We start from the raw sequence: 12,269 nt of genomic DNA on the forward strand, positions 1-12,269 counted from the left end.
ATATATCCATATTTAACACGCCATAAAGTAAAATATCTATCTTCTGGCACACCGTCTTCCGTATTCAACAGAAAGTGTAACGCCTCTCGCAGTTCAAAACGCTTTATCATCTTTGCATCATCTTCGTAAGTTAAATACAGAAGGCGGTCCGCCGGAAGTTAGATATTTTACTTTATAACATGTTAAATATGGATATTATTCTAACACAAACCCACTGATTCACTTCAGAAGGCCCTTATTAACCCACAGAGCCGTGCGGAGCACTTTTATAATTGATGGATTGGGCTTCAAATTTTGGGCTGCCATTATAAAGCTTGGAAGAGCCAGAACATTTTTAAATATAACTGATTGTGTTGGTCTGAAAGAACGTCATTATACACCTAGGATGGTAAACTAAACTTCTAGTTTACCGTAGATGTAGACAGACACCCTGTATAGCATATTGATTGTTCATAAATGTGAACTCCAGTCTCACCGTGAAGCATCTTTCTCAGAGATGAAGGTTGGCGTTGCAATGAGGGGACTTCGCAGGTCTTTCCTGATGTAGATTTTCTCTGTGGATGCTGCACAGTTGGCAGGTTTTTCTCTGGGAAGATCAATGGGTTTCCTCTCACTCTGTACAGCTGGGAGTAACATATAACACACTGTCAGAAGCTTATTTCACTGTGCAATTATGAAACATGCTTTTTTCACGTTCATCTTTCTTTACTGTGTAATGTTGCTGTTTGAGTATGAAAAAACTCTGCACACTAAGCTCCAGTTCTTCTCTCCATCAGTGTCATTGTTTCTGAACTCCACTGCAGTCTTGAGTTTTCTTACGGGAACAAACACGTCACAATATTCCACATTATAATAATTAACGCGCAGAATAAAGGGACAGGCCTAGTTGAGTTAGTTAGCAGTGTGTTGAAACTGCCAGTTACGGTAAGGGGCGGGACATTTCCTAAACGCCAATCAAAACACACTGCTTCAGCCAACCAATCAGAGCACAGTGTGCTTTTCAGAAGGAGGGGCTTCATAGAGACAAGAAATAAAAAGTTACTGACAGACTGGGAAGAGAGGAGCCACAACAATGGAGAATATGAGGAATAATCAACATTCAAGCAGGAAAACCTGCTCTAGTAGAGCACAAAAAACATCAAGACTTTGAAAAGTGGCATTATAAGTCCTCTTTAAAATGCATTCTTGCACCACAAGTCATTATTTATTTCTTCATGATAACAATATGCTTGAAAAACCTGCAAGATTAAGAAACTATGTTTGTTAGTAGGAAGGTTTTGTAGTACCAGCCAGTCACATCAATGTTTGGTTTGAGTCACAGGAAACAGGTCATTTATTGACCATTACAGGGTGTAAAAAAAAGTTCAGATCGAGTTTTATGCATGATCATGTGGTCTGAATTGTTTTTTCTAAGCACTCACACTCCATCTTCATGCCCATCTCCAAGCATTTCCTGAGACGGCAGAACTGGCAGCGGTTGCGGTGGTGTTTGTTGACCACACAGTCCTGTGTGCTGCGGCAGCTGTACGTCAGACTCTTGCGAACACTTCGCTTGAAGAAGCCCTTACAACCTTCACAGCTCACTGCCCCATAATGCCTCCCTTCAAATACACAAACCCACACAGAGATAAGACGCATTACTGAACGTTTTGAGTATTGTGTTGGTTTTAAAGGGTTAGTTCACCCAAAAATACATTTTCAATGGAGGGACAGAATCTCTCGGACTAAATATAAAATATCTTAAACTGTGTGTGAAGATGAACGGAGGTCTTACGGGTGTGGAACGACATTAGGGGGAGGAGTTAATGACAAATTTAATTTTGGGGTGAACTAACCCTTTAAGCTTCACTCAAAGAGACTGGAGTATGGGTGTAAAAATAAATGTAAATGCTGAAGATAACATATGTTTTATGTTCTTCCAGAGAAAATAATTACTATAGTTTAGAATATCACAAATCAGAGTAACATCAATGTAAACAACATCACATACAAACATAATATAATCACCAACTGTAAAAACATTCTTAGGCCCAGTTTACTTCTGGTATTGAGATGCATTTTGGTCAATCGGATCACAAGTGGACGAGGCTAAATCCAGGTGTAAACGGGTCTAAAGCGGTTTGAGCTTGTCCACTTTCGACCACTTCCAGAGGTAGAGGAAAACACATTCAACCGGATTGATTTTGTGGTGTAGACTAGGGCTGGGCGATATGGCCAAAAAAAAAATCCCAGATTTTTTGCCAAAAAATTTGATTTACGATTTTAATCAATTACCCCCCCCCCCCCCCCCCCCATAATTATTAATATAATTATTAGGCAACTTCCTTTCCTTTGGCAAAATGGGTCAAAAGAAGGACTTGACAGGCTCAGAAAAGTCAAAAATAGTGAGATATATTGCAGAGGGATGCAGCAGTCTTAAAATAGCCAAGCTTCTGAAGCGTGATCATCGAACAATCAAACGTTTCATTCAAAATAGTCAACAGGGTCGCAAGAAGCGTGTGGAAAAACCAAGACGCAAAATAACTGCCCGTGAACTGAGAAAAGTCAAGCGTGCAGCTGCCAAGATGCCACTTGCCACCAGTTTGGCCATATTTCAGAGATTTTCAAAGTCGACCACCACTGAACAAGACACACAAGCTGAAACGTCAAGACTGGGCCAAGAAATATCTCAAGACTGATTTTTCTAAGGTTTTATGGACTGATGAAATGAGAGTGAGTCTTGATGGGCCAGATGGATGGGCCCGTGGCTGGATTGGTAAAGGGCAGAGAGCTCCAGTCCGACTCAGACGCCAGCAAGGTGGAGGTGAAGTACTGGTTTGGGCTGGTATCATCAAAGATGAGCTTGTGGGGCCTTTTCGGGTTGAGGATGGAGTCAAGCTCAACTCCCAGTCCTACTGCCAGTTTCTGAAAGACACCTTCTTCAAGCAGTGGTACAGGAAGAAGTCTGCATCCTTCAAGAAAAACATGATTTTCATGCAGGACAATGCTCCATCACACGCGTCCAAGTACTCCACAGCGTGGCTGGCAAGAAAGGGTATAAAAGAAGAAAATCTAATGATATGGCCTCCTTGTTCACCTGATCTGAACCCCATTGAGAACCTGTGGTCCATCATCAAATGTGCGATTTACAAGGAGGGAAAACAGTCCACCTCTCTGAACAGTGTCTGGGAGGCTGTGGTTGCTGCTGCACGCAATGTTGATGGTGAACAGATCCAAACACTGACAGAATCCATGGAAGGCAGGCTTTTGAGTGGCCTTGCAAAGAAAGGTGGCTATATTGGTCACTGATTTGTTTTAGTTTGGTTTTTGAATGTCAGAAATGTATATTTGTGAATGTTGAGATGTTATATTGGTTTCACTGGTAAAAATAAATAATTGAAATGGGTATAAATTTGTTTTTTGTTAAGTTGCCTAATAATTATGCACAGTAATAGTCACCTGCACACACAGATATCCCCCTAAAATAGCTAAAACTAAAAACTAAAACTTCCAAAAATATTCAGCTTTGATATTAATGAGTTTTTTGTGTTCATTGAGAACATGGTTGTTGTTCAATAATAAAATTAATCCTCAAAAATACAACTTGCCTAATAATTCTGCAATCCCTGTATTAAGGAGTGGAAATGGCTAATAAATCAATAAGTGCTCTTCTGCTGGTAATATATGGTGGGCACTGCATATATTAATAAAAAATGCTTGTTTGCCACAAAATGGATTAAACATAAAAAAAATAAAAATAAACTAAAAGACTATTTCTTTCACAAGATCCCTTTAAACTTTTAGTTTTACAAACCATCACATTGAAAAATAGCATATTTTGGATATTTAGAGCTTTGAAGTGCTAGAAATAAGTGCAGTAAGTGTAAATACATGTACAAAACCATTGGAAAGTGCTTGAATTTCAATCTCAAAAGGTTGTACGAATCCTGAGATAGATAATGACAACAGCATTAAATCCATGTGGGTTTACTACAGTAAATCATGGTGAATGTTGGTGATTTGTGACTGAAACCCCTGACTTTCGCTCGTGTTGTCTCCACGTCAGCTCTGTTTGATCTGATATCTGTGGTTCATAAGAGAATTCTGCGCCGACCGCTTCCACTAGATCACAGTAGCGATGTTATTAATTCTGTGGTGAATTTAAACGCTCTCTCACTGGATCTCCAGCGCTGTGTATCATGTCTGTCCCGAGATCGGCCCGCGTATGAGCTCGCGCTGCATTCGTTGTCAGCGCAGCTCAAATGAGTGCAGTTCCGTTCAGACTTCAAACACACTTTACAGCGGGGTATTGTTAATTGTTCTGTGAAAAACTGAATGAAACTACATGACACTGTATGTTGTTAGACGCTATCCTTGTTGTTTGTGTATCTCTGTGGCAAACGCGCGGGGGAGGGCTGAGCCATTACGGGAGCCCAGAGGGAGCGTCGGCGGATTTTAAAGACAAAACCGATTTTCATTCACAAAAATCGACATAAACTAAAAACTCGAATAAATCGATAAAATCGATTTATCGCCCAGCCCTAGTGTAGACGCTCATCTAATGTGTTCGAACAGCCTATAAAGACGCCCTACTCTCCACCGACTGGTCTAATGCGTGAACATTATGGGATGGCACTAGCCAGACGGGATTTAAACTCTGTCGGCTGAAGACCCAAGTTTGAAGATGAAAACCGTCCCAAACTCAGTGTTCTCTCTCCAGTCCTGATCTCTAACACACACTCACAGCATTCGGCTGGTCTCGTGTCTTTAGCAAAAACTTAAGCTGAAGCTCTCCGTGTGTTTGTCCAGATTCATATGTAAATTGCACAAGCTTATTTTGTCCATTACATCTAAAGATCTGAAAAAGCCCTTATATTTACTCACCCATAGACCCTCCCCTCAAATAAATCAGGACGGAAGTGTTTGAAAGTGGACAAAAGAGACAGATTAAAACAGTGTGTAAACGGGAATGTGTCTTCCTCGTCTGTTTATGATCCAATCGACCAAAACACATCTTAATACCAGGTGTAAACAGGGCCTACATTACAGTCTAATCAATCTGTAATCCAGAAGATCCAGGTAAACCAGAGTAGGGTTTTTAACTCCTTTTTCCCTGGTCCAAGATTCCCGTAATATTTTATGAAAACTATGGTGCTTCCCTGTATTGCCACTAAATAGTGACACTCGATATTGGCATGTAATGTGACCAAGGCCAGATTTATTAAACAGGGCATATTAGTGTGAGAGCGCAATCCCATAAAAGTCCGGATGTTTTTTGACTGGCGACACACACATTAATGAACACAGATGCAGCCGGATCATTTCCATAATGACCAACACAATCTACCCGTTAGCAGCTGTTTTTTGGGGGGGTTGGTAAATAATGGCACAAACACCAGTCAATTGACGAGCATAAACCCTTAATAAATCATAATCATAGAGGCATGATGTAAATCTTTATTGTCTATATAGAGTGCATGTATTATCAAGGACACTAGGCCTCTCAAACAAACTCTTAAATATCTTCCAAACCAAATCCAGTGATTAGTTCTTTTTCTGAAACACTCTTTGCAGAAGCCTGGAAACGTGTAACATATTTTATTGGTATAAACTGAAATTGTTTGTAGCTAGCCAATAAAACTAGAACTAGCCTGGGCCGTGTTTCCCAAAAGCATCATATGCATTAAGTACATTGCAGAAGCCAACTTCAGCTGGCAATGCAGGGAAATGCAAATTCAGCATGCAATACTCATCATACCAATGTGATAAACAGCTCTCAAATGTGATGTTGTGTAATGTGGCATTATTGACACTGAATGTGTTAGTACCTGAGGCTTTATCTCCACACACCAAGCAGTATTCGATAGGCTGGGCTCGGCTCATGTCTGCCCCTTTACCCAGAAGCCTCTCCATTGACACTGCATCTGTCACAAACTACCATAAAAGGCAGAATGATTACTTACTTGGCATTCAGGGTTATGATTTACAATACAATTACACACCCATAGATGGGCACAGATGATGATGATGCCTCTAGTTGAAAAATTAACAAGAATCCTTTGAGCACAGCGATGGGTCGTATGACAGTATATAGCCTACTGTGCAGCAGTAGAAATGTGTCATCTAGTATATATTCGGCTCACAAATGATAATTATCCCCCCCCCCCCATATCACATCTAATGTGTGCTCTCTCAAGTAAACATAAAAACTAACTTTTGATGAAACACTATTATTGACAAAACTGATATAGGACGATATCACTAAAAATATTACACTCTTTAGCCCCGTTTCCACCAAAATTACCCAGAACAATTTGTACCAAGAACTTTTTTTATAGGAACTTTTCTCCCCCAGACCTGCAGCTGTCTGCGTTTCAACCGCGATCAAAAGTACAGTGAAGATTAGGCAGATTAGTCTGGTGATGTAGGACTGCGCGCGACTGCTCCTCCAAGTCAGTGACGGACAGTAATCATTTTTGCGTGATACTATATCCACGTTTACAAGCACGCTTTTTTTGTCATTCCGACTGAAAGATTTAGTTTACATGAGACGTTATCTAAACCGATCTGGTGTTTGCATGTGATGACTTTCAATCACAATCATTTTGTCACATGCAGTTTGTCTGCCGCATCAAAAATGTCAACGCTGTTTTCTCCAGCAGCTGGAATGTGTTAACTGTAGCCATAGCAACTCTTAACGGCCACCAGGACTAATACAGTATTATTTATAGCTATTTATCTGTTGTAACGTGTAATAATCATCTCAGAAAAAAAGTAATCTACTGTCAGGCGCAGTTAAAGTAAAACCTGCCTGGGGCAATATACGCTGTGTCATTATTCCAACATTATCTTCATAACTTACGAAATAAAAATTTTACCCCTCAGAAAAATGAGCTTTCCTGTCTTGTCAACATGAGCGCGGCGCGCGCTGTCACGTCATGTAAGGACGCACACTTAAAAGATCAGTCAGGTCGTTTACATGCTGAAAAATAGACTGTAAAAAAATGAATAACGAGTATGGAAGAGTATGGATAATTATAATAATAATTATAATAATAATTATTATTATAATTATATTTTTAAAGGAATAATTACAATTGATTTTCCATGTTTTATGTTTAATGTTTTATGCCTAAATTTGATTGCCAGAAAAATGTAAACACACAACACAAAAAATTGGAGAGAAAAAAAAATTCATTGATTATCATTTCATTAGAAAAATCACAAGATTTCACAAGCTCACAAGATGCTTTTTGACTAATTATAATTTAATTTAATTATTAAAGTGAAATCCAGAAAACTTAAACGGAACACACAGAATTTGTTAAAACATTTGACAGAATTTTGAGAGGAAAAAAAAGTTATTTTTTTGGAATAATTTTCTGTTAAAGTTTCATGATTTCAATAATTAGACATGTTTTTTGATTATTAAAATTGTATTTAACAATTTAAAGCTCCACTATGTGATATTTTCCCCCATCTAGCGGTGTAAAGGTATATGACCATCCAGTGAATAATAGTTTCTGTTCCTCTCAATTCTGATTTCGTTTTAACTCCTACGGTGGCCGATTTAGTCCAAGATTAACACGGCAATCCCCCTCTTCACATTCGACACGGTGCCATCGAGTGTTAAAACGCGAAAGGCGAAGCTTGAATTTACGGGTATGTCCCTCTTTGGCTAATGTACTTTCAAGATGGAGGAGCAACATGGCGACCGGCATTCGAACCCCTCACCCGCATGTATTTTCAATGGCATATTATAAACTTACCAGAATACTTTATTACTTGAAAAAAGTAAATATACGGTAATGAGCACATATATTTTTGAAAGAACTAAGTGTTTTTAGCTAAGAATAAACTAAAAAAGTTACACAGTGTAGCTTTAAATGGAGCCCAAAAAAAGAAAAAGAAAAAAGGAAATCCAGAAAATTCAAATAGAAAACTTTTTCGGGAAAAAACAAAACAAATAAAACATAATTTGGGGAAAAAATTAAATAGATTTCATAGGGCCCTAAAAATGGCTGCCCGAGTGAAGACGACAACTATTTTTGGCATTAATAAATATTTAACTACAAATAATAATTTATTTTACGTGACATTTAATTGTGTATTCAAATTTACGGTCATGCTCTTGTGATAAACAGCACACTTTGCCGGTGTAGTGGTGGTGTCAAATTTCTTAGGGGAATATTTTCACCCCTTCCACTTGTCACTGTTTTAAGGGGAAGGGGTATGAAATAGAATTGGGATTGGGCCTAGCAATGTTTAATGATATACTACAATATACTGAGGTGCAGATAGTATCTGCCACTATAAATAGCATTTAACACAAATTGCACTCAAAATGCAATTAGTATTTTGGTGCTATGCATACTTATAAATAGCATCCATCCCTATTTGCATTATCAGAAGCAGAAGCTGGGAAATTGCCCTCTGCTCTGTGTGTAACAATTCAGCTATTTATGATGGATTTCACATAAGAGGCATTTGGAAAGTAGCTTAAGAAAATGAATATGGTGGAATAATAAAAAGAGGTAATGCATAAATGTGCCCAGTTGCAGAAACACCCATGCATTTGTGTGACTGACTTCATACCTGAATGCGTCCGGGCACCAGGCTGTCAGCGGTGGCAAAGATGAGCTGTTTGGCACTAGTACTCTCAGGTGAGGCCAGGAGCACTTTGCCTGCTGAAGAGCCATCAGGTGCTGCCAGGATAAACTGCTGTTTGGGCACAGCGGAGTCCAGAGCCCTCACTATCTGGATTTTCTGACCCGTCTGCTGCTCAGTAACTATCTGTGGTAGAGAAAGCATGTGTGTGAAGATGCCAGTGCATCATTCATGTTAAATCGTGCCTGCATGTGCATTGTGTGCGAACCTGTATTCTCTGCTGGGTCGTGCCGGAGGGGTCAGTGGAGATGATCTGAAAGCGCTGGGGAGAGGTGCTCATCCCTGAGCTGTCTGATGGAGATGACTGTACCTGGAAAACACATACACACACACACACACACACACACACACACACACACACACACACACACACACACACACACACACACACACACACACACGTCTATCTGAGATTCAAACACAGTGTGTTTCCATGGCAACTACGTGGTTGTGGTTCTCTTTTGTTCAACAGTCCAACAAAACAATTAAAATATACAACATGTTTTCATATGCTTGCTATATTAAAGACATTTATACAAGACATCTGCTATATATATATATATATATATATATATAGAGAGAGAGAGAGAGAGAGAGAGATAATCTAAAAAAAAAAAAATCCAGAATTCACAATATATGATTTTTTTTGTACTATATATTTGTATAATACAGCTGCAAATAAGTAATAATGTTACCACCTGTCTATCAGCTACAATTCTGACCCTCAAAGACCTGTTAGTCTGCCTTTAAAATGTCCACCCCATACAATCAGTAAGAATCCAACTACTAACATGGCCAAGACCAAATGCTGTCCAAAGACACGAGCGACAAAATTGTAAACCTCCACAAGGCTGAAAAGAGCTATGGGGAAATTGCCAAGCAGCTTGGTGAAAAAAGGTCCACTGTTGGAGCAATCATTAGAAAATGGAAGAAGCTAAACATGACTGTCAATCTCCCTCAGACTGGGGCTCCATGCAAGATCTCACCTCGTGGGGTCTCAATGGTCCTAAGAAAGGTGAGAAAACAGCCCAGAACTACACGGGAGGAGCTGGTCAATGACCTGAAACCAGCTGGGACCACCGCTGCCAAGGTTACTGTTGGTAATACACTAAGATGTCATGGTTTAAAATCATGCATGGCACAGAAGGCTCCCCTGCTTAGACCAGCACATGTCCAGGCCTGTCTTAAGTTTGCCAATTACCATTTGGATGATCCAGGGGAGTCATGGGAGAAAGTCATGTGGTCAGATGAGACCAAAATATAACTTTTTGGTCATAATTCCACTAAATGTGTTTGGAGGAAGAAGAATGATGAGTACTATCCCAAGAACACCATCCCTACGGTGAAGCATGGGGGTGGCAGCATCATGCTGTGGGGGTGTTTTTCTGCACATGGGACAGGGCGACTGCACCGTATTAAGGAGAGGATGACCGAGGTCATGTATTGTGAGATTCTGGGTAACAACCTCCTTCCCTCAGTTAGAGCATTGAAGATGGGACCAGGCTGGGTCTTCCAACATGACAATGACCCGAAGCACAGCCAGGATAACCAAGGAGTGGCTCTGTAAGAAGCATATCAAGGTTCTGGCGTGGCCTAGCCAGTCTCCAGACCTAAACCCAATAGAGAGCCTTTGGAGGGAGCTCAAACTCTGTGTTTCTCAGCGACAGGCCAGAAACCTGACTGATCTAGAGAAGATCTGTGTGGAAGATTGGGCCAAAATCCCTCCTGCAGTGTGTGTAAACCTGGTGACAAACTACAGGAAATGTTTGACATCTGTAATTGCAAACAAAGGCTATTGTGCCAAATATTAACTTTGATTTTTTTCAGGTGTTCAAATACTTATTTGCAGCGTTATCATACAAATAAAAAGTTTAAAAATCATACAATGTGATTTCTGGATTTTTTTTTTTTTTTAGATTATGTCTCTTACAGTGGACATGCACTTACGATGACAATTTCAGACCCTCCATGATTTCTAAGTAGGAGAACTTGCAAAATAGCAGGGTGTTCAAATACTTATTTTCCTCACTGTACATACACACTAACCTAAAGGATTATAAGGAACACCATAGTAATACTGTTTTTGACCCTCTTTCGCCTTCAGAACTGCCTTAATTCTACGTGGCATTGATTCAACATGGTGCTGAAAGTATTCTTTAGAAATGTTGGCCCATATTGATAGGAGAGCATCTTGCAGTTGATGGAGATTTGTGGGATGCACATCCAGGGCACGAAGCTCCCGTTCGACCACATCCCAAAGATGCTCTATTGGTTCGAGACCTGGTGACTGGGGGGGCCATTTTAGTACAGTCAACTCATTGTCATGTTCAAGAAACCAATTTGAAATGATTCGAGCTTTGTGAAAACATCCCCCACACCATTACACCACCACCACCAGCCTGCACAGTGGCAACAAAGCATGATGGATCTATGTTATTATTCTGTTTACACCAAATTCTGACTCTACCATCTGAATGTCTCAACAGAAATCGAGACTCATCAGTTTAGGCAACATTTTTCCAGTCTTCAAATGTCCAATTTTGGTGATCTTGTGCAAATTGTAGCATTTTTTTTCTATTTATAGTGGAGATGAGCGGTACCCAGTGGTACCTTTTGCTGTTGTAGCCCATCCGCCTCAAGGTTGTGTGTGTTGTGGCTTCACAAATGCCTTGCTGCATACCTCGGTTGTCACGAGTGGTTATTTCAGTCAAAGTTGCTCTTCTATCAGCTTGAATGAGTCGGCCCATGCATACTGGATGATTTCCTTTTTCACACCATTCTTTATAAACCCTAGAAATGGGTTGTGCATGAAAATCCTAGAAACTGAGCAGATTGTGAAATACTGGCCCGTCTGGCACCAACAACCATGCCAAGCTCAAAATTGTTTAAATCACCTTTCTTTCCCATTCTGACATTCAGTTTGGAGTTCGGGAGATTGTCTTGACCAGGACCACACCCCTAAATGCATTGAAGCAACTGCCATGTGATTGGTTGATTAGATAATTGCATTAATGAGAAATTGAACAGGTGTTCAAAATAATCCAATAATCCAGACAGTAACTGTTTCTCGTGGGGTCATAAGGTTTTGTTTTATTATTATTTTTTAATCATTGACAGGGTCTAGTCTATGATTTTATTGCTGTCTGAATCCAGAATGTCAGTGTTTTTTCTCCCACCACCTGTGTAAAACTCCCCAGCCGAATGACCGACTGTTTTAAGACAAACACCAAGGTCATGTTCAATCCACATCTCTAGTTTTCAAAGAGACTGCTTCAAAATTCAATGTTTATATTGACCCCTGCAGAGCACCGTACATTTGTTCTTTGCTGTAATGTGGAATAATTTTAAAGATCTAGCCTACACTTTTATCATTGAAATGCTGGCAAGTATTTAAAAGAGCAATTTATTTCATCACCGCTCAAAAGAGAAAGAGAAAACACAGACATTTGAAATGGGCCGTTATTACGGCAGTATTAATACATGTTAAAATAACCACATTATTATGATCACCTCATGTGAATAAGAGGCTGTATTCACTTATTTTTGCTCATTTCCATGTGGAATAAAATTAAATCCTTTATTTTGAGATCAAATACATGTCAGAAAACCATTTTAACTATAAT

The 12,269-nt window shown here is 39.7% G+C and overlaps 1 protein-coding gene across 1 annotated transcript in view; it reads right to left on the reverse strand.

Moving 5' to 3' along the window:
* nr2c2 (nuclear receptor subfamily 2, group C, member 2) overlaps window positions 1-12,269 on the reverse strand; it is a 44,372-nt gene that overhangs the window by 11,968 nt on the left and 20,135 nt on the right. Inside the window, 5 exon segments of the mRNA XM_067412945.1 lie at window positions 476-623; window positions 1,422-1,601; window positions 5,808-5,913; window positions 8,575-8,772; window positions 8,855-8,956. Coding sequence (XP_067269046.1) covers window positions 476-623; window positions 1,422-1,601; window positions 5,808-5,913; window positions 8,575-8,772; window positions 8,855-8,956 — 734 coding nt within the window.

The sequence above is a fragment of the Pseudorasbora parva genome, chromosome 13 (assembly GCF_024679245.1).
Source record: "Pseudorasbora parva isolate DD20220531a chromosome 13, ASM2467924v1, whole genome shotgun sequence".
Taxonomy (NCBI): Eukaryota; Metazoa; Chordata; class Actinopteri; order Cypriniformes; family Gobionidae; genus Pseudorasbora; species Pseudorasbora parva.